This window comes from Colias croceus, chromosome Z (assembly GCF_905220415.1).
Source record: "Colias croceus chromosome Z, ilColCroc2.1".
Lineage (NCBI taxonomy): Eukaryota > Metazoa > Arthropoda > Insecta > Lepidoptera > Pieridae > Colias > Colias croceus.
Window position 1 is genome coordinate 13,326,282 of NC_059568.1, and position 23,357 is coordinate 13,349,638.

At 35.2% G+C, this 23,357-nt stretch overlaps 3 protein-coding genes across 5 annotated transcripts in view; 1 reads left to right on the forward strand and 2 right to left on the reverse strand.

Annotated features, from left to right (window-relative positions):
• The window catches only part of LOC123705442 (polyhomeotic-proximal chromatin protein-like), a 41,061-nt gene extending 35,531 nt beyond the window's left edge, over positions 1–5,530 (forward strand). Inside the window, exons 28-29 of the mRNA XM_045654203.1 lie at positions 548–770; positions 2,328–5,530. Coding sequence (XP_045510159.1) covers positions 548–769 — 222 coding nt within the window. The 3' untranslated portion in view covers position 770; positions 2,328–5,530. The remainder of the gene's footprint in view (positions 1–547; positions 771–2,327) is intronic.
• A 1,387-nt stretch (positions 5,531–6,917) lies between these two features.
• On the reverse strand, positions 6,918–21,789 carry LOC123705447 (angiopoietin-related protein 7-like). 3 transcript variants are annotated; one of them, XM_045654219.1, is made up of 8 exons: positions 21,317–21,789; positions 9,723–9,873; positions 9,387–9,479; positions 9,027–9,183; positions 8,597–8,861; positions 8,194–8,320; positions 7,851–8,004; positions 6,918–7,449 (listed from the first exon to the last, which is right to left on the reverse strand). In XM_045654219.1, exons 1-8 carry the CDS (start codon positions 21,759–21,761, stop codon positions 7,312–7,314), a joined length of 1,530 nt encoding a protein of 509 aa, XP_045510175.1. In that variant the 5' UTR covers positions 21,762–21,789; the 3' UTR covers positions 6,918–7,311. The 3 variants fall into 3 exon arrangements, with proteins under 3 accessions (XP_045510175.1, XP_045510176.1, XP_045510174.1); XM_045654220.1 differs by lacking the exon at positions 21,317–21,789 and adding an exon at positions 11,232–12,434; XM_045654218.1 differs by lacking the exon at positions 21,317–21,789 and adding an exon at positions 11,133–12,434.
• Positions 12,893–14,284, reverse strand: LOC123705452. Its single transcript, XM_045654228.1, has one exon. The coding sequence runs from the start codon at positions 14,104–14,106 to the stop codon at positions 12,943–12,945; it is 1,164 nt and encodes a 387-aa protein (XP_045510184.1). The 5' UTR covers positions 14,107–14,284; the 3' UTR covers positions 12,893–12,942.
• Positions 21,790–23,357: the final 1,568 nt, after the last annotated feature.

Consider the following 23,357-nt stretch of genomic DNA (forward strand, 5'->3'; position numbering starts at 1 on the left):
AGGACATAGGCTACTTTTTATCCCGGAAAAACGACGCAATCCCGGAAATCCCACGGGAATGGGAACTGTGCGAGTTTTTTTTTTGACTAGGTACGCGGGCGAAGCCGCGGGCGGAAACCTAGTAAACCAATAAGGAAACGAAACGGCTGAATAACGCAAAAACTATATGTACTCATAGGTATATAGTATGGGTAACCAAACAGCGCCCCTAGCGGACGTATGGGGAAGCTTTGATTCCCCATACAAATTTCGCTGTGACGCAGACGCGATAGTAACGTTTCGTACTCGAGCAAACTCACACTAGCCACACTGAAATATTTATTGAAGTGAAACTTCTTTATCGGGGTTGGAAAAAAATGTTGTGTAACATTTTTTCGTTACGCACCATCTTTTTCTTATCCCTACCACGAGCGATTCGACGTATTCCTGTAAAGTTGCATATAGTAAATTATTTTTTTCTTTAATTTAGGTAATGAAGAAGTTTCACTTCTTACGTGTGTACACTAGTACACGCACACATTTTTTTAATAAATATTTGGTTGTGCAGGTGAGCGAGGTGTGCGAGTTCATCCGCAACATACCCGGGTGCGCGGGCTACGCGGACGAGTTCCTGATGCAGGAGGTGGACGGCGAAGCGCTGCTGCTGATCAAGCCGGAGCACCTCGTGATGGCGCTCTCCATGAAGCTCGGGCCCGCGCTCAAGATCGTCGCCTGCATCGACTCGCTGCGCCCCGAGACCGAGCAGCCGGCGGCCGACGCGGCCGAATGAGGTGAGCCTCTCGGGGGTCTTCACACACGCGGCCTCGGTTAGGAGGCTGCGTGGGGAATGTTGTTCAGGACGATTTGTCCTCTGCAACAGGTTTCTAGCGCCGCCCGTGAATACGGGCGGGTCATTGTGAGGACGAATCGCCCTGTTTAGGAATTTGGGGCACAGTATAGGAGACTGTGCCCGACTCTGTTAATTTAACCCTTTTCGCTTTTTGCGTTGACTCGACCGACCTTCTTGTTTTACGAGCCTGGCCTAAGATCTGAGGTGAGCCGGCACGAGCGCGCGTATATACATTGAGATAATAATACTACGTATGGAGGAGACACCACGAACAAAATCAGTGCGCCATTTTTTTGCTCAAAGTTTAAAAAATTATTATCTAGTTAGGTACTTACCGATGAAAGTTATTCCTTTTTACTTTTCCGTATTATTTTTAATATTTGTGCAATATCGTAACACACACGAAGGCTTATTTGATGCGTTTCACTTTAAAACAAATAACAAATGAGCGTGCAGTTACGCCATATGGCGTATGTTGAGCGGAACATAAGTGATGTGGGCGGTGTCGTCTCCATATGTATATCTCAATGGTATTTTATTGCCCATACATTTTGTATGCAAAACAGTTTATAGTTTCTGAATAAACTTAAAAAAAACAATAAATATTTTATACAATACAAGCTGACCAGGCAAACGTTGATTAGTTAACGACGTGTGTGGCACTCGGGGACTGCCGCGGTAAAGCTATTGCATGCCTTCAAGCCACACCTCCGCCCGTCGTAGTGGGGAACGTGAGGTTTTTTCGTTACGGAATTTCTGGATTCGGTCCCCGGGCTCAAGGCCCGCGATAGAAGCTATGCAATAGCTTAAAAAAAACTAAAACCTTATTATATTAAATGTACACGTGATATTCATATTTCATACTACATGTATGGGAGTGTTTTAAGTTAATTTTTTTAGATAGTTCTCGTTATGTTTTAAAAAGTTATTATTGTCATTTTATTCATTAGGTTGAGTACTTTCGATATCAGTTTAAAGTTTTTTTGATACCTGCAAGAGTAACGGAATAATCGCATGTGCACACTTTTCGATGACACGCACATTTGACATTCGTACGCTGCTAACTGCGGAATAAACACTCACATGTACACGGTGCTAACTCAGTGCATGGTTATATTATACATTCACAATCACATACATAATATGTTATAACTCAGGCCCCGGAACCACAGACACACTAGAAAATCTATTGTGTCTGGGACTGATCGGGCCGCTTGGGGCTCAATGGGTTAATATATATTATGTACTAGCTGTCCCGACAAATGTTGTTCTATCTCACTCTTATCACTTAGGGGGATTAAATATTGATGTTCTTCTATTCTCAAACCTAACCGACATGCACATTGCACATATTGACACAGTGAAATTCGTTGTAATTGAAGTGCGTGCGTACAACAAAAATAATTTACATTTACTTCATACTTAAAAAATTACACTACACCCTAATCATATTACAAATGCGCAGTACATTTAGTAATCTGCATATTTTTCTTTCCAGATTGGTATTAAGGTCCGCCGGTGTAGCGGGCCTGCCTCAAAGAGGCGAAGCAAAGTGTTCACTATTAGTTATTTTAGTGTTTTCATTTCGAATATTATTATATTTCTCCTTACGCTATTGTTTACGGCGCGGTTATAATTTGAATACACGCTTAGTCCAATCGTTTATAATTATCGATAAACCCCATTGGCGCAGTGGTTGATGGATCTATTGCGTCAGGGGTTCGATAATGTATACGCGATTTACGGATGAATATAATATGTATAAAATAAATAAACAGTACGATAATCTGTTGTCTAGTTCATACTTTAAGTTAAGAGTTGCTTCATTTGAGATCATCGCGTTGTGTAATGTCTGAGAATATTAATTATTTATATATATTTTAATAAATAGTTTAATATATTTACTCATACATAGTTTCATCCAAAAAAACTAAAGTTGTGGATGTTCTAATCGCGCCGTTATATAATATAATATGTTATTACTCGTTTTTGTACATAGTTTAATAATTTAATTATTTATGTTTCGTGTAAGCCGCTGAGGGATATGTTTATATTTAAATTGTATCAGATCATTGTTATTCGATATTTAATGGGCTTTTACTCACGCCAAAATGTCTCAGAAAAATAATTCTATTTTCCCCAATAGATGGCGGACCACGTCGATAAGTTAGGCTAGTTAGATGTTAGTTAGTAGGTAGGGTATAATTAAATTATTAGTGTTTAGGTATATATGTGTTAGGATAAGTGGGAATATAGAAATATTTTATCGATGTCAATATGCAGCCGCACGCACGCTGTCCCGTGTGTCCAATTAATCCTATATTTACCATCTCACGTAAAGCCCCGTGGGTAAAAGCCCAGTGTAAAATTTGTTGTGAATGTTTACACCGCTTGTACATTTTATTTTTTCTACAATTTGATATTATTTTAATGAAACCACTTTCAATTTTTAGTCATAGTTTTTTTTTATCTCCATTTTGTTATAGTCAGAAGCGCGACGTCGAAACGGTTGCTTTTCGTTTATCAAATCATAGAATGTTTGCGAACGAAAAGTGAGTTTTTGTCGAATGTGGACACGAGTCGTTTGTGACCTCGCGCTTCGCCATTAATTCGTCTTCTGCATCAGCACCTTCACTGGACAAATGTCGATAGCTCCGCCTACTTAGAGTTAAGTGTATTTTATTCGCTTTTATAGCATCCTTTAATAATTTCGCTAGCGTTAAGTTAATTTACGCAATGGATTCAATCTCAACGAGTCCATTTGCATTTTTCTGTTTTTTTTTTTTTTACTTTTCATCTCTCTAATATTTAGTTCAAATATCTACTTATAGTTCATTGAAATTACCGTTACGTTGTTCCGTTCCATTCAACTAACACTATTTCAATTTAGGTTTATTTTGTGCTTGTTACTTATTTCTTACTTTCTTTGTTCTGATTTTCTACAAATTTACCCTATTCAGAGTCGCAGTACCTTACTAATAAATGTTTTCTGTCTAATAATTGTTGTCCCTTTATCGTCGATTTGCCACGGAACAATTCAACTTATTACAAACGTTTCTTATGGGTGATATCGGTAAAAACAATCAATAATAAAAAATTCGAGGTATTTGAAGTGTAATTACTCCAAAATGCCGAAACTTATAAAACTGGTTGTAGTACCGCAATAAGCATACTATACCTTTAAATCGTAAATCTTTAGAATAAAACAGTAATTCTGAAATCCCTTAAACAAAAACATCATTTATTATTCGATATAAAGGTTGAAACTCCTAACAAAAAATGCCAATATAAAGGCAAACAGAAATTAGGCAATATGGAGTGATTTCACTTCAAAAGACCCTGAAATTATTATTGATTCTTTTAACCGATGCCAGCCTGAACGCTTCATTTATTATCCGTTTAAGTGTCTGTGTTGTCTCAGTGATGTCGATTTTAGTGTGTAACGCTTGTCATTTCTTCATGTTTAGTGTATAATTGACCATCCAAAACTAGTCTCGTCATTGCACTCGAGTGCCGATTGTGAGATTTGTGTTATTTATGTAATGTCGTGTGTTTGTCAGAAATAAATGTTTCATGTGTGTCCGTCGAGGTGTTGGGTTCGTGTATAGAGTAGCTTTACTTGTAAATAAACGCAAGGCAAGTGCAATTTTAATGTACGTGTCTCTTTTAATCCACTTTTTATAGGTTTTAACATTTTTATAGGTTTAGTATTTAATGTTTATTTTCCAAAATTGAACATAAACTATTGTCTATGGTGCTACTAAGTTTTTATTTACATCGCCTTAATGCGAAATCTTATTAGAATTTAGTTTTTAAGTAAGTTTTAGTTTTTAGTTTTGATTACTTGTACATTTTTTAGTTACGGTTCATTCTAGATTAAATTGTATTTAGATTATTATTTTTAGGTGAAATATAGCGTTGCGTTACATCGTTGTTGTATTCATGTTGTTGATATAACATCTCAGTGAGTGTACATATTATATGAGAGTAAAGGAAGGATATTATTGGATACCAAAACCGGGTCAGTATATGTTAAGCTTTGGGAACCTAAAGTTTTACAAGAGCAAATTAATATTTTACGATGACATTATTGTACGTGAGAGGTTGTATATTTTGGTGTTTCTGCGAAGAGCGTGTCGGACACGCGTCACTTTGTGTTCTGTAGAATTTTACAAGCATTATAACAAGTTGCAGCAATTGCAAACTACTAGTTTACTAATCTACTAGTTTAATAACTGTGTCAAAAATCTTATGAGAAAAGTCCATTAAATTAAATCGATCAAGAGTTGCAATTGCTGCAAGTTGTTAAAATGTTTTTTTTTGTATCGATCTATCTTAGTTGTTAGTAGTGTTCGCGCTTGCGTCGCGAGTTGTGTATACCACGTTAGTGTTAACGAATGAGTTGTTCATGCATTTTGGGCAGAAATACATCGGCTATCGGCCCTAGGTTAATTAGTAAATGTATAAATTAGCCTTGATTTAAGTAATTGAATGTGGCTTATGTATTTCTGGACAATATTTATAGTTAATATATTGGATGTGAGTCCCATTTCGAAAGCCAAGTAACTTATTTTATGATTTCGGTATCGTTGTATTGTGTTCGTACATTGAAAGGACTGCTGTCCACTGTTGCTCAATTTAAACGAAGCTAATCTTTTCTCATCATCTGTATTATTAATCAAATAAATGGAATGAGACTGATTTTTTGTTTTTATTCACATTTATGTTCCTGGTGCATGTGAAATGTAACTACTTAAAGTATCTACGTGGGCCACACTGAAAGTTTTGCGTAACTAATATATAAAACAATTTATTTGTCTTATATTATATTTACTACTTTTTAAAGTATTCTCCGTTACATTTAAAACACTTTTTCATCCGTTCAAACCATTTCTGGGAACATGAGGACCATTGGTCCGAGGGTATGTTTTCTGCGTGCTGTTTGAAAGCAACCACGGTCTCTTCTGGCCACGTAAATGTCGAACCACTCATTGAATCATAGATTTTTGGGAAAAGCAAGAGATCGCAAGGTACTAGGTTGGGACTGCGTGTGGCATGGGTCACGTGCTCTATGTTTTCAGAAGCCAAAAATGACTTTGTTTTGTTCGCGGTGTGCGCCGAAGCACTGTCATGGTGCAACAAGATGCGACTTCTAGGTCGCTTTTCTCTTATTTTTTCTAAGATATTGGGCAAACAAATAGTGGTGTATCACTCGGCTTTGAGTCTTTTATTACTCAAGTGGGATAGTGCAGACAGGATTCGTCTTAGAGAAAAATAATGCAATCATTTGTTTGCCGACCCTTATCGCCTGCCTCAATTTGGTTGGTTTGCTGTTACTTTCAAACACCCATAAAGAATATTGGTGTTTTCTTTCTGGAATATAACCATGTATTCATATTACATATCCTGTCACGATATTATACACGGCAGTAGAATGTCCGTAATTATTGTACCTTAATAGCATTTCTTAACACCAATCTACTCGATGTCGTTTTTGTTCTGGAGTGAGTTTGGGAGCAATCCACCGGCAACCAAGCTTCCTAACTTTCAATGTTCATGTAAAATTTTCTGAATTTGGCTCATACCAATCTCCAAATGTCCTCGAATCTCCTAATAAGTGAAATGGCAATTTTCTTAAATTAGTCGTCCGACGGTAGCCATATTTTCCTCCGTGATCGCAGTTGAGGGTCGACCTTCACGAATTTCATCATGGAGAGAAATACGACCGCGATGAAATTCAGCATATCAATGCCTTACAGTGCTCAAATAAGGTGCTTCCCTCCCAAAAGTATTTTGAAGGCGAGCAGTGCAAGCTTTCGGAGAAAGCGAACTTTTAAAATCATCAAAAATCATCGCCCTAAAATTGTTTCGTGTTAGTTCCGTTTTTGCTACGGACAACGAACTTCAACTTGAGATAAAAAAAAATTTACAAGCGCTTCCCGCCAAATTTTTTTTTCCTCAACTTATGAGACTTCATATGTTAAAAAAATATAACATTCGAAATTCAAACCTTTATGGTTGGCCAGAAACGCAAAACTTTTAGTGTGCGCTAGGTATTATAATCACAATCGAGAAATAAAATCATTCATTGTGGTATTTTAAGTAAAACTTTATTTACGACCAACTTCAACATTCACATAATGATGTTTAAATAAACGTTGAAACATAAGAACTATAAAAGAAACAGAGCTAAAATAATGCATTGAAGACGTCAATTTACAAAAACCCATTATTCAGCGAATGAATTATGTTTATAATACGTCGTTTAAATAGGTACTGTAGTTTATTTTCAAAGCTTGGAGGGTAACATAATATAATCTTATCATCACTTTAGATAATTTTTTTGCTATGAAAATATAAATTATAAATATCGCAAGCATTTCCTACAATAAACAGCTATGTATCTTGTAAATTCTTACTTATCCGTATCAATAACAAGTATGGCTACAATAAGGGTTTTTATATGAGTTAACATTAAATATCTAAGCATAAGTCGGGAAGAATCTTTCTGCGTCTTCATAGCGGTAGGGCGGGCGACGGGCCATGTCGTAGGGCCCTCTCACGTCCTTATGGGGCTTCTGCTTCTCACTTGGCCGGGGTTTTGGGGCGTCTAGAATTTTCTAGAAACATACATTGGTAAGTACAAGAGGACTTAGGTTAACTATATCTTCTACTAACTAGCGTGACATGCAATAAATAAACCACTATTTCTGTTTATATCATAAATTTCCTGACTTAGATAGCTCATAGCACCTATCTACTCAATGTTTCTATGTTATTTCAAGCTCAACTCTGGCGGTACGTATTCCGTTATGGGGTATAGGACTGTGACGTCTCCATCGGGAATCGAACCCAGGAAATAGGGAACATCAAAATATAGTTCTTAAAATTCAAATTATATTTATTTGCAAGAATGTAGTACAAATTTTAAATCTTTAAATTACAATATTATGTGCCTAACACATTCTACCCATTGATTGGGTGTGCAAATATAATAAACAAGGTAATAACTATACAGTACCCTAGATTGTTCGGTATCAGCAGGTCGACTGGCTGGCAAGGGCCGTATCATCATCCTCGTCTTGGCAAGTGGTGAGCTGGGCCCCATGAACGAGATCCAATAGATCGACTGCCCGTGGTGTTCCTCTGGCGTAGTGTACTTGCCGTTCAAATTACTGGAAACATGGAAGAGTTTCACGAAATCTGCCAAGAATATACAATACAGTATGCACATTTTATTATTTTTTGTTATAGATAGATCATAGAATGCTTATTTTTTGTATAATATGATGTGCTTCTCAAATTCGCTAATTTTAGCGTGTTTTACAGTAAATTACTTGATGATTTTCGATTGGTTTTGGTACCTTTTGTCACACTCCTTGTACCACCAAGAGCCACCATGTTCGACGGCACACGCGCCATCTCTCCACTCATCGTTGTCTACGTCAAACGTCGAGAACTTCTGACCCGCGTGGTATGACAATGAATCACCTTAAAACGTATATTTTTTTTAATCTGTAACACCTTATAAAAAGCAGAAGTCAGTCACGGTGAGTCAAATACTTTATTCAGATAAATGAATGAATGAAACATTGATCATCATCATCAAAAAATAAAAATCCCATGACCATCCATAAAACCAAAACTGCTGGCTAACCAAAACTACTTGTAGGAAACTCTTATATTTTATCTTCACCTCGAGGAGGGACCTCCAAACTTCAAACCTATTACAAAATTATTAATTAATTATTATATGGCCATAGTTACCAGCATTTCCCCTATAAGAGCCTAACGTGCTTATTCTGTACCCCTCATACTCCGGCCCGACAGTGAACACGGAGTACGACGCCGACACCTCCTGCCCCGTCTGCGCTTCCATCTCTATCCTCAATTCGTAAAGCTTCTGGTTCGTGAGATAATTCAGTTTTTCCAGCCCAAGCCAGAATTCGCCAGCTAAATTGCCAAACCCATGCTTGTAGTCAGACCAGCTCTTGTAGAAATCTTGGGAACCGTCAAAGCGATTCTGTATGACCTTAAAATGATGATGTTTTTAAAATCGCAAGGTAACACTAACGCTACGTACAAGTGTATTTTAGTGTATTTTATACTACACCTTCGCAATATGAGAATAATTTAAACACCTACAGATACCTATTAATTAGCATACCTATAAAATATGAAATACTAAAATGCTTACAGTCCAACCTCCGCCAACCGTATTAAGATCGCACAGTACATAAAAGGGCTCCATATCATCTGGTCGAATCTTGTAAATACCAGACACATTAAAGCCTTGCAATTGAATTTCTTGACAATCCGTTGGATACCTTTCAACGCGGTCAACTCTTCCAAACCTAAGGAACATGTAGAAATAATTGTTATGTATTGCAGTAATGAGTAATATTAATTGTTATTCATTTTCATTTTTTTAGCACAAATTTTTCAATGCAGTCGTTGGATTTTGTTTTCATTTATTTATTTATTTCTTTAATGTAGGTATATTAAATTAATATACTTTACAAAATATATTCTCTGAAAAAATAGGCTTTATACTAACTTGCAGTCACACTTTTTCATTTTTTGTTCCTGCAGAGCTCGTCTAAACTCTGAAATTAGGCCAATGGCTTCCAAGGATCCTCCGGCATCAGGTCTATGCACAAAAAATATTATAATGATTAATATTATAATAGTTATTATTAGTGTTGTCCGCTAACCGTGAAACTTTCTTATGTTCGATTTCGAATATATTATGTATTTACTAGTGCATAAACTTTAAAAAATATATTCAAAATGCCTTTTTTGTTTGAAAAAATAAATAAAAATTATCGCAATAAAATATTAAACCTAAATTTGTTACTACATAATATATGTATACATTTTGTGTAATTCTTACTTTGAGACTATTCGAGCGCTTTGGCGCGTTTTTACTTCCGAAATCACAGATGCAATGGATTCGATGCTCGTCATTATATTTTTCATGTGGCTCTCCAAATACGCGAGCCGGCTGTCTAGCGACGCGTCTACTTGATACTCTGCTCCTTCCACTGGAAAAAATATTAAATTTACTCCAGCATTTCAATTTCTTCTAACATAATTTGAAACACGGTAAATCTATACTTAATATTATAAAGCTGAAGAGTTTGTTTGTTTGAAAAATTCTTTCGGTGTTAGATAGCCCATTTATCGAAAAAGGCTATAGGCTACACATCATCACGATAAGAAGCAGAACAACGCTGCGCTGGTAAAACCGCGGGGCACAGTTATTAATAAAATTTCTGAAAGAATGGACCTTTTTCCTACCGGTGCATACCTAACTGCATAGTAAAAACTAAGAAGTACCTAGTAGTAGTATCTAGTTGTAGAATTGTCGTAAATTATGTTAATATTTATAGCCTTTCCGGTATTCAGATGGAGATAGGTAATTGGTTGTTTTATAATTTTCCTATTGTTTTTTGTAGACTAATATAAACTACAACAACGTACTATTTGTACAATAATATTTATTGTAGCAACTAGATATAGTAGATAGTACACTATCTAGTATCTTTATATTCAGGACTAGCTTCCGCCCGCGACTCCGTCCGCGCGGATGTCGATCTTCGCGTGGATGGTTATTTCTCCATTTTGAGTACCTCTGTCAATAACATCTTATAAATATCTATTGGACCCAATTCCCAAATACGGCTAGGCCTATAATAATACGCAACGTGTGTTCGCGGTTCTACGGAACAACGTCTATGGATGAAACTGAAAAATTAAGATTAATTTTTTTCTACGTATTTTTCCAGGATAAAAAGTATCCTATTTTACGCCCAGGATAATAAGGTATGTAGGTACCAAGTTTCATCGAAATCGAACCGCTAGTTTTCACGTGATGCCTTCACATACAGACAGACAGACAGACAGACAGACAGACAGACAGACAAAAATTTTTTTAATCACATATTTGGGTTTGGTATCGATCCAGTAACACCCCCTGCTATTTATTTTTTCAATATTTTCAATGTACAGAATTGACCCTTCTACAGATTTATTATATGTATAGATGCTGGTTACACGCATGGATATCAATACCTGGAAGCCATTGATTTTAGCAGAGAGGTGGCGCACGTGACTATATTTTGCCTCCCCTTTAGCCAGCCGGCTGCCTCCCTTATTTTACATTGAAATCTTGTTACGTTCGTTAATACGAGTTGATCAATACTCTACCAAAATTATTTTTCAACAAGGCCAATACTAATTAAATATGAAACTATTTCCAGACGTCCACATATTTTTTTTAGAAATTTAAATTAATTATTACCCTTTCCCGTTGCTCGTGGATTTTTTTCAAAGTAAAGCTTAATTTCGCTAATATCCTTATTAAGTTTTTCTAAAGCTGGTTCTATACTCTCCGAATTACCCATATTTTGAATGGCTTGAATGATCTCCGTTAAGTATTTAAGAATGCTATTGGTTTTCTCGTGTATTTCTATGTCTAATCTGTTTAATCTGAAATCTATGCTTTCCACCTTCTTGAGGTACTGTTCACTGGACGTGATCGATTCGACGAGTTTTTCTATTACCATTTCGTTGTCAGTTGTCGTTGGTGATTGAGCGATTCGCGTGGCATTCTTAAGGCGTTTCGAAGACAACATAGCGTCTGTTAATTCACTCTCGTATTCTTTTTTCCATAATGATTTGTCACCGACATCATTTTTCCGCTTCCCTTGCTTTTCTCTACTACCGTCACAAATTATACCAGTTAGAAATATTAGAATGACAAAATAACGGACCATTTCGAGATGCAACCGACAAGAATGATGTTTAACGACTGTCGCTTAGGACTGTCGCATCTCAATTATGTCCCGATCATCAGATAGTTTACAAATTATAATAAGATATGACCAAACAAAAACACTCTTACAATAAGAATACCTTCCTTGTGACTCTTCAACATACATTTTAAATTAATCAACATAACTACAAGAAATTATAATTTAAGCGCATTAGATCGATAGATTGCTGTAATGTATCTTGCTTCATTTTTAATTTCTAATTAAAATATTGTTTGATGAAGGTAGTAATTATTATCAGTAATTTGATAATAATTAATACCTACAATTAATATGATGAATAATATTTCTGATTAAATCCATTTTTTATGGAATTCGATTTTTATCAGTTTTATGGTTGGCCAAATAAAGTAGATCGCATGTAGATCGTGTACTTAGAGAGCGTGTATAAGTACAGCTTCTTGATGCAATAATTACTACACCTGACTACTATTTACTTGCTTATGTTATTAAGACGTACGTAAATAAAAAAATTAGTTCAAGCTAATTGTTTTGAAATTTGCAGTGGCAGAGCGAAGTTTGGAACTAGATAGCATTTTTGTCTCGAATTAGGTACTTATCTATTTATCGTCAATGATGATGATATATTACATTTAATAAAATAGTAACCATTTCATTTCTGAACATATTATTACAACTAGTTAAAGGTGTATTTTTGTATATATCTTATTCATATTACTTCCAGTACAGGAAGGATAGAAGGATAGGAGGAAACGATAGAAGAAACAAATAAAAATAGTTGAATAAGGGCCGATTTTTCAATGCTTGGATAAAACTTATCCGTCCAATAAAGTATTACACGATAATATTAAAATGTCACGTAAACTGTTAAATACGGGCAATTTAGAATACGTTTTTAAAATGGTAGTTTTATACATTATTCGACAAATAAGTTTTATCCAAGCATTGAAAAATCGGCTCTAAAGCAACTCCAAGAAACAGGTTAACTAGTGTGTTAAACAGGTAAATATAAAAAATATAAAACACTTTAGGTAAGTTTATTATTTATTATCATATAACATTAATGAAAGTTGTTTAAAGTTTAAAGAATTAATCAATTAAGTAAGTTTAAGTTTAATTAAATGAGTTTAAAGAATTAATCAATTATGTAAGTTTAAGTTTAATTAAATGAGTTTAAAGAATTAATCAATTATGTAAGTTTAAGTTTAATTAAATGAGTTTAAAGAAATAATCAATTAAGTAAGTTTAATTAAATGAGTTTAAAGAATTAATCAATTAAGTAAGTTTAAGTTTAATTAAATGAGTTTAAAGAATTAATCAATCTTTTGTTATAACAACAACATGAGGTTCTGAATCATTGCCAAGTTTTTTAAATGTTACATAAAACTCATTTCCAAGCCGTAAAAGTTTATAACATTCAGACTCCCAAATTTGACTTTCAATGGCACAGCAATGTATGGCTATCGGGGGATATAGAAGACTCTCTGATGAGATTCGCTTCAAAGTCATAATTGACAAATTCATTGATTTTCCTAAATCAACAAAGTCAACTAGCGCCTTTCTTCCCGGTTCGGTCACTTTCTTGATTAATCCTCTCTCATAATTCACATAGCCCGGTCCTGCTAGCACCGGCATATTTTCTTTTAACTCTTCGCTTGTTAAAGCTTTTGCCTCTTTAGCAATTCTTGAGATTTCTTTTGCCTGTTTTAAATATTTTGCATAGTCACTCTTTTCAGCAACAAAAAAATCTTGTAAAGTTTTCCCAGATTGAACTCTTACATGAAGTTTATCATTAACCTTCAGACTCTTTTGGGAATAATATATCTTCTTTGGTGTAGGATTTGTTAGTCTACTTGTAGATGGTCCCACATATCCAAATGTGGAATAGCCAGTTATTGCAAGCATTGTTGATATATCATCAGGACATGAATTAATCAGTTCTACGGTCAGCTTATTGTTATTTTTTCCTTTTACTATAATCTTTGCTTTTTCGTTACCTACTATTGATTTCATTGCTTCAATAGTTTCGGTTTTCCATGTAGTGCTTTTGAACGGTTCACAGAGTTCCAACTTACAACAAATCGATAATGGTGGGACTTGCAAACAAGGGTTACTACTTATCCATATATTTTCATATGTAATGTTACTGTCCGTGAAACCATAGTCTATCGCAAATATGCTGTATAAACAAATACCTTCTTGTTCGACTATAGCAATTATTGTACCCCTTAAATAATGTTCACTTTGCCTCTTAGTATCCTTGTATACAACTAAATCTCCCGGGCTTATTTTATCAGGCTTCTTTAGTTCTCCGGTTAGATTAGTGCATATCTTCTCAGTCAAAAATTCACTAAGACGCATCAATCGTACGTAAAAGTTATGCGGGTCAATTATATGGGTTACATGAACCCAATGCATTGATCCTATAGGAAAATTTGTAGGAGATAATTGATGAAAAACATCACTTAGGACTTTATCCATATTTAACTCCAAAATTTAAGGAATTACTATCCTAATCTTAAAGTTTTGAATGAATAAAACGATGGGCAGAAGTGATTTGTTGGTATTGGTAACTTAGACAATCTAAAACACTCGTGGAGATCTAAAAAATTAGGCGCGTGAAACAACGTCAAACTGATAAAAATTAAAATCAAATCACATCACAGATACCTAAAAATTAAAATCAATGTTTAATCACAGACTGACAAACATATTTGACATTCGGTAAAATGACACTTGACAGATAATCAATATCTAATGGTACGGGCACAGGGTACGGGACAAGAAGCTTAAATCCACACTTAAATCCTTGCTTAAATCTAATACACGTACGGGAGCTAGAGTACGCGTCACGTAAAAAGAACGCTGGATGAAAGTGATGGGGTGTGTTTGCACATGGATAGAGTTTTGCACGAAAGCTATGCGCCGATTATTTTATTTTTGAACTAGGCTCGCGAATCGTGACTTCGTAATTACCTATTTGTGATTCTTATAACCACCTCATAACACCAAATAGACCGATAAATCGCCAATGCGCAGCCATCCGTCAGCGTTCTTATTACTTGACGCGACTTGTACCAACGTTTTAAAAAAAGTCATTTTAGTATAATTGGGTTTTGACTGTGGTTTGTGATATGCTGTTTCTCTTGCTATTTCGGTTAGAGTCCGGGCCGTCTGACTGGCGGTAGTGGTTGCGTTTATTAGTGCGCATCCTATCTGCACAGGAAGATATAGGCTGTTTTCCAATTACAGAGCATAATGCGACTCAGTGGCGCATAATGCCGAATTATGCTGATCACAGGAATGTGAAACACACCAGCAGGTTGCGCTAAGTTTAGTGTTGAAAAAAAAATATTCATAGAGTTAGCAATAACCCACAGAACCGAGTGCAATAACCTCATTAATGTGTAAATAAAGTGGTATACATAATAATTGTTTGAAAACTATTTACGGTTACTTTAAGTAATTTGGATTTTGATTATAAGTATATTTGATATATTAACATTTTTTTCAATGTTTGTACCTTCATCCATACTTATATTTATTTTTTAGCACAATTTGAATTAACTTTGATTATTTCGAAAAATCTACAATGAAACGAAAGCTTTAAATTTTTTTCCAACAATTAATAATTACTAACGATAAATCGATTGCACGCATCAATTCACGCGCATTACTTATATGAGTGCTCGATTGTGCGAAGCGTTGCTGTAGTTGGAACATTCAATTATCCTGAAAGTTTAGGCATTTTAGGAACTGAGACGGCTCGCGCCAGCGCGGCGCGGCGTTGCGCAGGAGCCGGCGCGACATGAACTCCGGTGAGACACATAGAAGTGCTATAATGTCATAATTCGTATGAAAACCGCTGTCGCCAAAATCAACACATTTAAACCGACACACAAGTAAACTATGCCTTTTATTGGACAGCTTGATTTTAGTGAAAACTAACTTAAATATTATTAAATTAAGCTTTTGAATATGTATCCTAACGCACGAATTTACGGTTTATTTTAGAATAACACCCCTAACTAAGTATATGAGACGTTTTGTTTCTTTTTGCTTGTCAATTTTCAATAGATATAACTTTGAACATAAACTCATAGAAATAAGGTTGAAATTTGTGTTAAGCGTGATAATAAGAATGGTCGGCTGTGTCATTCATTGTTATTTCGATTACTATGGTGACACTCGTAATACTTGTAAATATTCTTTAATTTTAAGGAAAAACGGCATTATTTCTAAAAAAAAATATTTACCGATGAAATCTTATTCCTTTATTAGTATAATAACAACTTGTGGAAGTATTTCCGCAATGGGAAATGCTGAAACACACCATGTTTACACACGCACGTCTCTAGAGCAACTAAACAGCGACTCTATACATCCTTCCTCTATGACAGCGACGAACGCACTTGTGGTATGGTAACCACTTGAGTGGCGACAATGTCACGCGCGCTTACGACTTCTAGTGTCTTGTTATTTAGATTTCTATGATTACGATACTACATATAGGTAAACCAGAATCTGATGGCAATTAGGGAAATCAAAATTTTGAGTGTGCAACCCTAGGAAAAATGTACTGAACGATCTTGATACTGCTTATTTTTTATTTTGTCCTCAATATCATTAGTCACATTACTTATGTGGACAATAATTATACTGTACTTAATAATGAGATATCCACTTAATATTATGTAGGTACATACTTACATGTGTAATATATAATACATCCCACCAAAAACATAAATGTAAAAATTGGAGCCGAGTTCAATCGTTGACTTAATTTGCCAAAATAAGAAATGAGATCTCAATGTGTGCCAAGTTCTGCAGACAGTCCAGAAATTTATTTACAAAGATGTATTAAGTTCTTAGGTTGACTGAAAACTCAATTGTTTTATTTTCCCTTAGAGAACAATGTTTATTCCAAAATACAACTACTTACTTTTACCCATTTTTACTGCTAAGTTAATTAATTTTCACAAACTGTTGATAGAACGTTTAAAAAACGGTGAAAATATTTTGTAGAAGAAAAAAATGACAAGTTTTGACCCCCCTTGCCCCAAGGACAAGTTTTGACTTTGGAACACCCACAGGAACACCCGAACCGTGATGTTTTTAATTTCTTGTCCAGACTGCCAACACTCGGAAATTATCAGACTTCACTTACAGTTGTATAATTTTGCTAATTTGATTAAAATTATGCAATTTCTTATACCTAAGACTAGATAGACTAGGTGTTCTAGTACTTAAAAAACTGGATATTGTTTATTATCAAACATTATATTTTATCTAAAGTTAAATGTTACTTTTAGTCGTACTTACTTAAGAAAAAAAAAAGACGTGTGGCACTCGGGGACTGCCGCGGTAAAGCTATTGCCTATTGCATAGCATTTCTTCAAGCCACACCTCCGTGCCCGTCAGAGTGGGGAGCGTCAGGTTTTCTTGTTACGGAATTTCTGGATTCGGTCCCCGCGCTCAAGGCCCGCGATAGAAGCTGTGCAATAGCTTAAAAAAAGACGTGTGGCACTCGGGGACTGCCGCGGTAAAGCTATTGCATAGCATGCCTTCAAGCCACACCTCCGAGCCCGTCGGAGAGGGGAGCGTGAGGTTTTTTCGTTACGGAATTTCTCGATTCGCTCCCCGCGCTGAAGGCCCGCGATAGAAGCTATGCAATAGCTTAATAAAACTTGTTGTTCACTTTAAAGTAAAACCTTCTTTTAGCTTGTTTGTTTTTTTTATATCAGAGTGGGCAAATGGGCTTTAGTCCAGTCATTTCGTCCGAAAAAAAGGCAAATAAAAGAAAGTGAATTTGAGCATCTAAATTTTTGATATTATGTTGTACCTAGAAATACTTATACAGGGTTATTTGTAAAACACCGGCAACCTCGCAGGACAAGATAGCTAACATCATAAGTAACAACATTTTGATCTACGACTTTTGGCATAACGCAATAAATTATTTTTAAATGATTTTTTAAGCTTTTATTGTACTCTCCTAACATTTGTAAGTCTATGTTCTATTCATTATCGAAACGTGTCGAAACGACGACGCGACCCCACCTTTCCCCTCCCGTTCGCTTCTTGTTTACGTAATTTTTGGAATGCGCGTACTTACTTAGAGTTTATAATATTCAAACGGAAAATTATATGAATTTTATAAAATTTATAAAATCAATTTATAAAATCTAACAAACTATCAAAAGTCGTAGAACAAATGTTGTTACTTATGATGTTTGCTATCTTGTCCTGCGAGGTTGCTGGTGTTTTACAAGTAACCCTGTATAACATACCTATATACCTAGAAAAGCTTAACTTGAGTTTTTCGACCAAGATTTCATATGAGCTTTCGTCGCCATCTTGAAAAAAGGGGTAAAATTGGTTTTTCGGCAATAACTCGGCTATCCGATGAAATTCGGAAATCACTTATAAGACACTTTTTGTTCCTTTTTAATGCTCTACAATTAAGTCCTGACCATTTTTACCGTATCGTGCATCGTTATCGTAATCCGGTCAAATTAAGCATTTGAAATAACAATAATTCCGACAGATCTAAATTTCGGTGAGGAGCTGGAGTGTACCATAACAAATAAAAATTGAAAAGTCCCCACTTATCCCATGTGTGCTTCAAAAGTTATTCGGGGTCATAATTTGAGGTTTTTTGGATTTTTCTCGAAAACGGTAAATTTTATAAAAAAAGACCTCAGATGAAATTAAAATTAAAATCACGTGACTATAAACGCGCCATGACTGGTCACCATAGATGTGTCGTCAAAATGTTATAGTTGTATACGTTTTTCTATCAACTGCAATGAGTGAAAACTAACATTATGACGTCACACGCGTCCGGGTGACGCTTCGGGAGTTGACGGTGTGTCTTCGGTAACGGATTCAAAGACTAATTTTTATTTTGAAATAACTTTTGAATTATTGCAAAAAAAAAATTAAAAAAATAGGTTTGCTATAAAACTAATATATAATCTTTCCATTTAGCACAAAAAAAATTTTTATTCAAATACCCAATTCTGCGGCAGGTATCAGTTCAAACAACAGACTCATAAGAACACTCTTTCAACATTTTTTATTTAGTGCCAATCCCGGGCATGAATATAATATTGATTTAATAATTAATAAAAAATAAATAGGTAAATCTTTATTTTGCCAAAAACATTAACTTTACAAAAATATGTACGCTGACTCTTGAACTATAGACCGGGGTCGATAATTTTTGAAACAAAAGAAAATAGTAGTACCTAGGTTGAAACCCATTAGAAAAGGAGGGGAATGTGATAAAAATTAAAGGAAAAATAAATTACAGACAATCCGAGTTCGGGAAGTGGGAGGGGGAGAGCTTTTAAGGCTAAAAAAGGTTTCTCTTGAATTCCGACAAAACTACAAGTCCTATGGAAAAAAATTCAACGGCAAAGTTGTAGGTAATAAAAAGTTCTAAAAGTTTTGTATTAACAATTTTTTCATATAACTTCAAAATTTAGGTGAAAAATTCAAAAAACCAAGTTTTTGGTTTTTTATTTTTATCTAGTTACTTCAAAATTTTTTTTTTCTACAAAATTTGGTGAATTTTTTCGCCTTATTTCAACTTTATAAGTACCAAAAAAACAACCTAATTTTCAATCGAAAATTATGACGTCAAAATATCAGCTTTTTTCAAAAATTTTGGGGGCTTACGCTACGCCATATTGCTTACTTGATATAATGTTAATCCTTTCCAAAAATTTTGTAAGATTATTATTTAAGACACGTTTAAGTATTTTAGATAAGCTGGTTAATACTGAAATTGGTCTATACTGGTTAAAATCCTCTCCGTCCCCACCCTTAAACACTGGTTGAACAACTGCCTTTTTAAAAGCATTAGGAAAGATTCCATGTTCAATACTTTTGTTACAAATATGAGTGATAATGGGAGCGAGGGAACGTCGACACATCTTTATAACCTTTGATGAAATACCGTCCCAACCGGTCGCACAATCCTTAAATTTAAAATTATGGATTCAATCTCAGTTTGATCTACATAAGGCAAAAATAAGGAATTAACAGAGGACGGCAGACAAGTGTAAGAGAAACTGTTAAAGGGAGAAACTTTAATAATTGATGCAAGTCTTTGTCCAGTATCAGCAAAGAAATTGTTTATACAATTAAAAAGGTAGGTAAATATTGTTAATAATATTGTTTTTATAAAATTTTTAATTAGTTATATATATTTATTTTTATTTTTTTAAATAAAGTAGATGTTTCCTTTCAGCAAAATTTGCTATTAGAATATTTCTAGTATTTCCCAGGGCCCATACAAAATTTCCATCCTGTAAATATAGATATGTAATAGGTATAATGTATAATATTATATCGTAAATATCTATAGTAAATAACAAATTTTACATACACGTGTGCTCATGATGACAATTGAAAACTATTTAAAAATCCAAGTCTACCTACAGACCTACTGTTAAAGACTTTGGGGTATATCCATGGTATATCCATAGAAATCTAAATAATGGGTATATCCGATGGGTCCAGTATCTGTATAGGTTGTTATATCTATACTAATATTATAAAGCTGAAGAGTTTGTTTGTTTGTTTGAACGCGCTAATCTCGGGAACTACAGGTCTGATTGGAAAAATTCTTTCGGTGTTAGAGATAGGCTATTATATCATCACGCTAAGAGTGCTAAGACCAACAGGAGCGGAGCAATGCGGGTGAAACCGCGGGTTATAAAATCGGTGTACATACATAAAAAAGTGATTACTGTCATGAGACAAATTTACAGGTTTAACAATGATGTTAAAACCTGTAAATTTATCAACGATGTAGTGCATGAGTTTCGAATTCAATTAGCAATCTAGATTGGGGTGATTAAGGGGGTGATTATCGATGTGAAAGGGGTGTAATGGGGTGCACACCACGCCTGCGCACTAACGACGTCGCGTCTGTGACGCATTATATTTTTCCAACTACATAAATATGGGCATAGGTATATAATTAAACAGCCCCATGTCCCAAAGTGGGGTAAGGGGCAGATGCATTATATATACATCAGCTGTTGAGCTGTGAGCAGAAATATTGGAACTGTTGCTCTCTTACTTGCAATTTGCAAACATCGTTTATCTACCTACATATTATTATAAAGAGGAAAGATTTGAATTTTTGTTTGTTTGTTTTAATTGAATAGGCTTCGAAACTACTACACCGTTCAAAAAAAAATATTTCATCACTCGAAAGCTACATTATCCATGAGTAACATAGGCTATATTTTATTTTGGAAAAATAAGGGGTTCCGTTAGATATTTGGGTTTTTCGGACACAAGGTGTAAAAAATCAACCAGATAAGTTACATAATTTGCGTCCGCGGCCTTAACTGCAAAATATAGAAGCATAAAATAATTTAATAAATTGTAGATCTTATAAATATTTGCAAAAAATCCGCGACACGCTATATCTATATAATTATGTCGGCCGTCGGGTGAGCCGTGAGACACAACAATCATTTTGTTTAATTAAAAATATTGTTTTTTTTTACGAAAAAATTTTTATGATGTTTTTATCCCGGGCGCTGGCGGAGCCGCGGCCGGTACCAGTCGTACCGCTTGTGTGATTCTTAATTAAACAATAGTAGGCAGAATATTTAATAAAACCTTACTTAACTACACACTTCCTCTATGAAATAAATGATGTACCTACCTCTCATTTTCGGTAAGGCTTTTACTTTTTCGGAAACAGCTTGTTGCAATTTGTCCAAATCATGTTTCAGACTTCTTAGAGTCTTCTCCATCACGTCTTGTGGCGCCGATGCAGTTTTGGCGATTCTCAAAACCTCTGCCAAATATTTCAATATTGTGTTTGTCCTATCATGGAAGTTTGCATCCAAATGGTTTATTTTTTTTTCTACGGATTCGACCATTTTAAGATATCTTTCGCTAGCCATGAGTGTGTCCACAAATTTTTCCACAACCATTTCACCTTTCAGTGTACGACCTGTGGTCGTCGGTGCGTGAGTCAAATTATACTTTGATCTCACTTGGACGTTACTGCTATCATCATCTTCCTCTTCTCTCAAATACGCTCTTTTTGCGGCAGATGACCAAATTAATGTAACTAAAGAGAAGTATAAAATATAGGTAATCATTGTGCAGTGCCGGCTGTCGGCTACCACGAAATATACACAATGAATGTGCACAGAGAAATGATGTTTAACATGAAGCTCACTTATTTTAAAACATTCGCTTCTTACGGGTATCATTGTTGCGTGATTTTAAAACAAATAATATATCTGTGTGAATGCATACATTAAGCACTTAACTACCTGCTTCCGAGGTCGCTTTGTCAATCGTCATGCCTATATTCAAAACATATTTGACTGATGAATAAAATGATAACATCTCATTTGTTCTCTTTACGATTAATAGTCTGACAGACACATGAGTAAATCTACAACTCAATGAGACTTTTTTTTTTAATTTTCACGACGCTGTAATAGAAGGCCAAGCTACACTTCAATAAAAATATTTGCATGTACCGGGTACATTGTTCCTTGTCGGAGTATTGAGGCGTATATCTATGGTGGGTATATTGAAAGTCTAAAAAGAATCTTCTATAGGTAACGTAACGGCAACAGTCTTGTACAGATTAAGGAAAAAATTGAAGTTTTTTGCAATTTTCTCATAGGTTTTTTAACTTTATTGGATATTGTTTAGTTATATGTAAGAAAAAAGATTGCAATGCATATATCGTGGCCATATCGTAGATTTGCTCATTTCATGAAATGGCCAATTTAGTTTGGCCAGATCGTTAAATCGTCAACGTTTCACAATTTGGTCATCCACGTTTGGCCAGATCGTCGATCTGGCCAAACGTGGATGGCCATTTCACGAAATGCGACCATTTTTGTTTCTTTTTTAAAAAGCGATTCGCTTCTGGCACTCGCCGGCCGCTGCCGCGGCACGCTCGCTCGGCTCGTGCGTTGTTTATTAAAATCTAACCTAACCTAACCTATATTTTATACGATCTGGCCAAATGTCGATGACCAAATCGTGAAACGTTGACGATTTAACGATCTGATCAAACTATGTTGGTCATTTCATGAAATGAGCAAATCTACGATATGATCACGACACATACATAATGAAGTTATTTATTAATTAAAAAAACACTTTTTTGCACCAGTGTTGGACAGTTAAAATCTAATAATGGACACCCAGTTTTGGACAACATCCAGTTATGAACACCCATTTATGGACTGTACCTAATGTTGTTTCTCCAGGTATTTACACTTGGAGAAGACTTATAGTTATCAATAGAATCTTGAAAATGATGATTGGAATACAATAAATCTGGGATGTATTTATAAAAAATTGGATTTATTAATTATTTTGCATACTTAGAATATTTTAATTTCCATTTTCTAGGCAAAAATTGGATAAATGCGTCGTTAAATACGAGTTGTGACCGTTAAGAAAAAACAATAGTGGTTATTTTCGTCAGGGCTGAGAAATATAACTAAAAAAGTACTGCCACACATAATGCCACCATTTTGCGACCTCTCCTTCTTCGTCGTATTACTCTAGACAGAGCGAACGTGGTCAACATGAGGTTTGGGGGGTAGATGTTACCCGCTTCACGATGTACCGCCATATCTCTCTGTTTCCTGGCATTCTGCTACACTCGTGAAGTGAATCGCCTATCTGAATCTGCCAGCAGCCTTAATCTGATCGGTCCATCGATC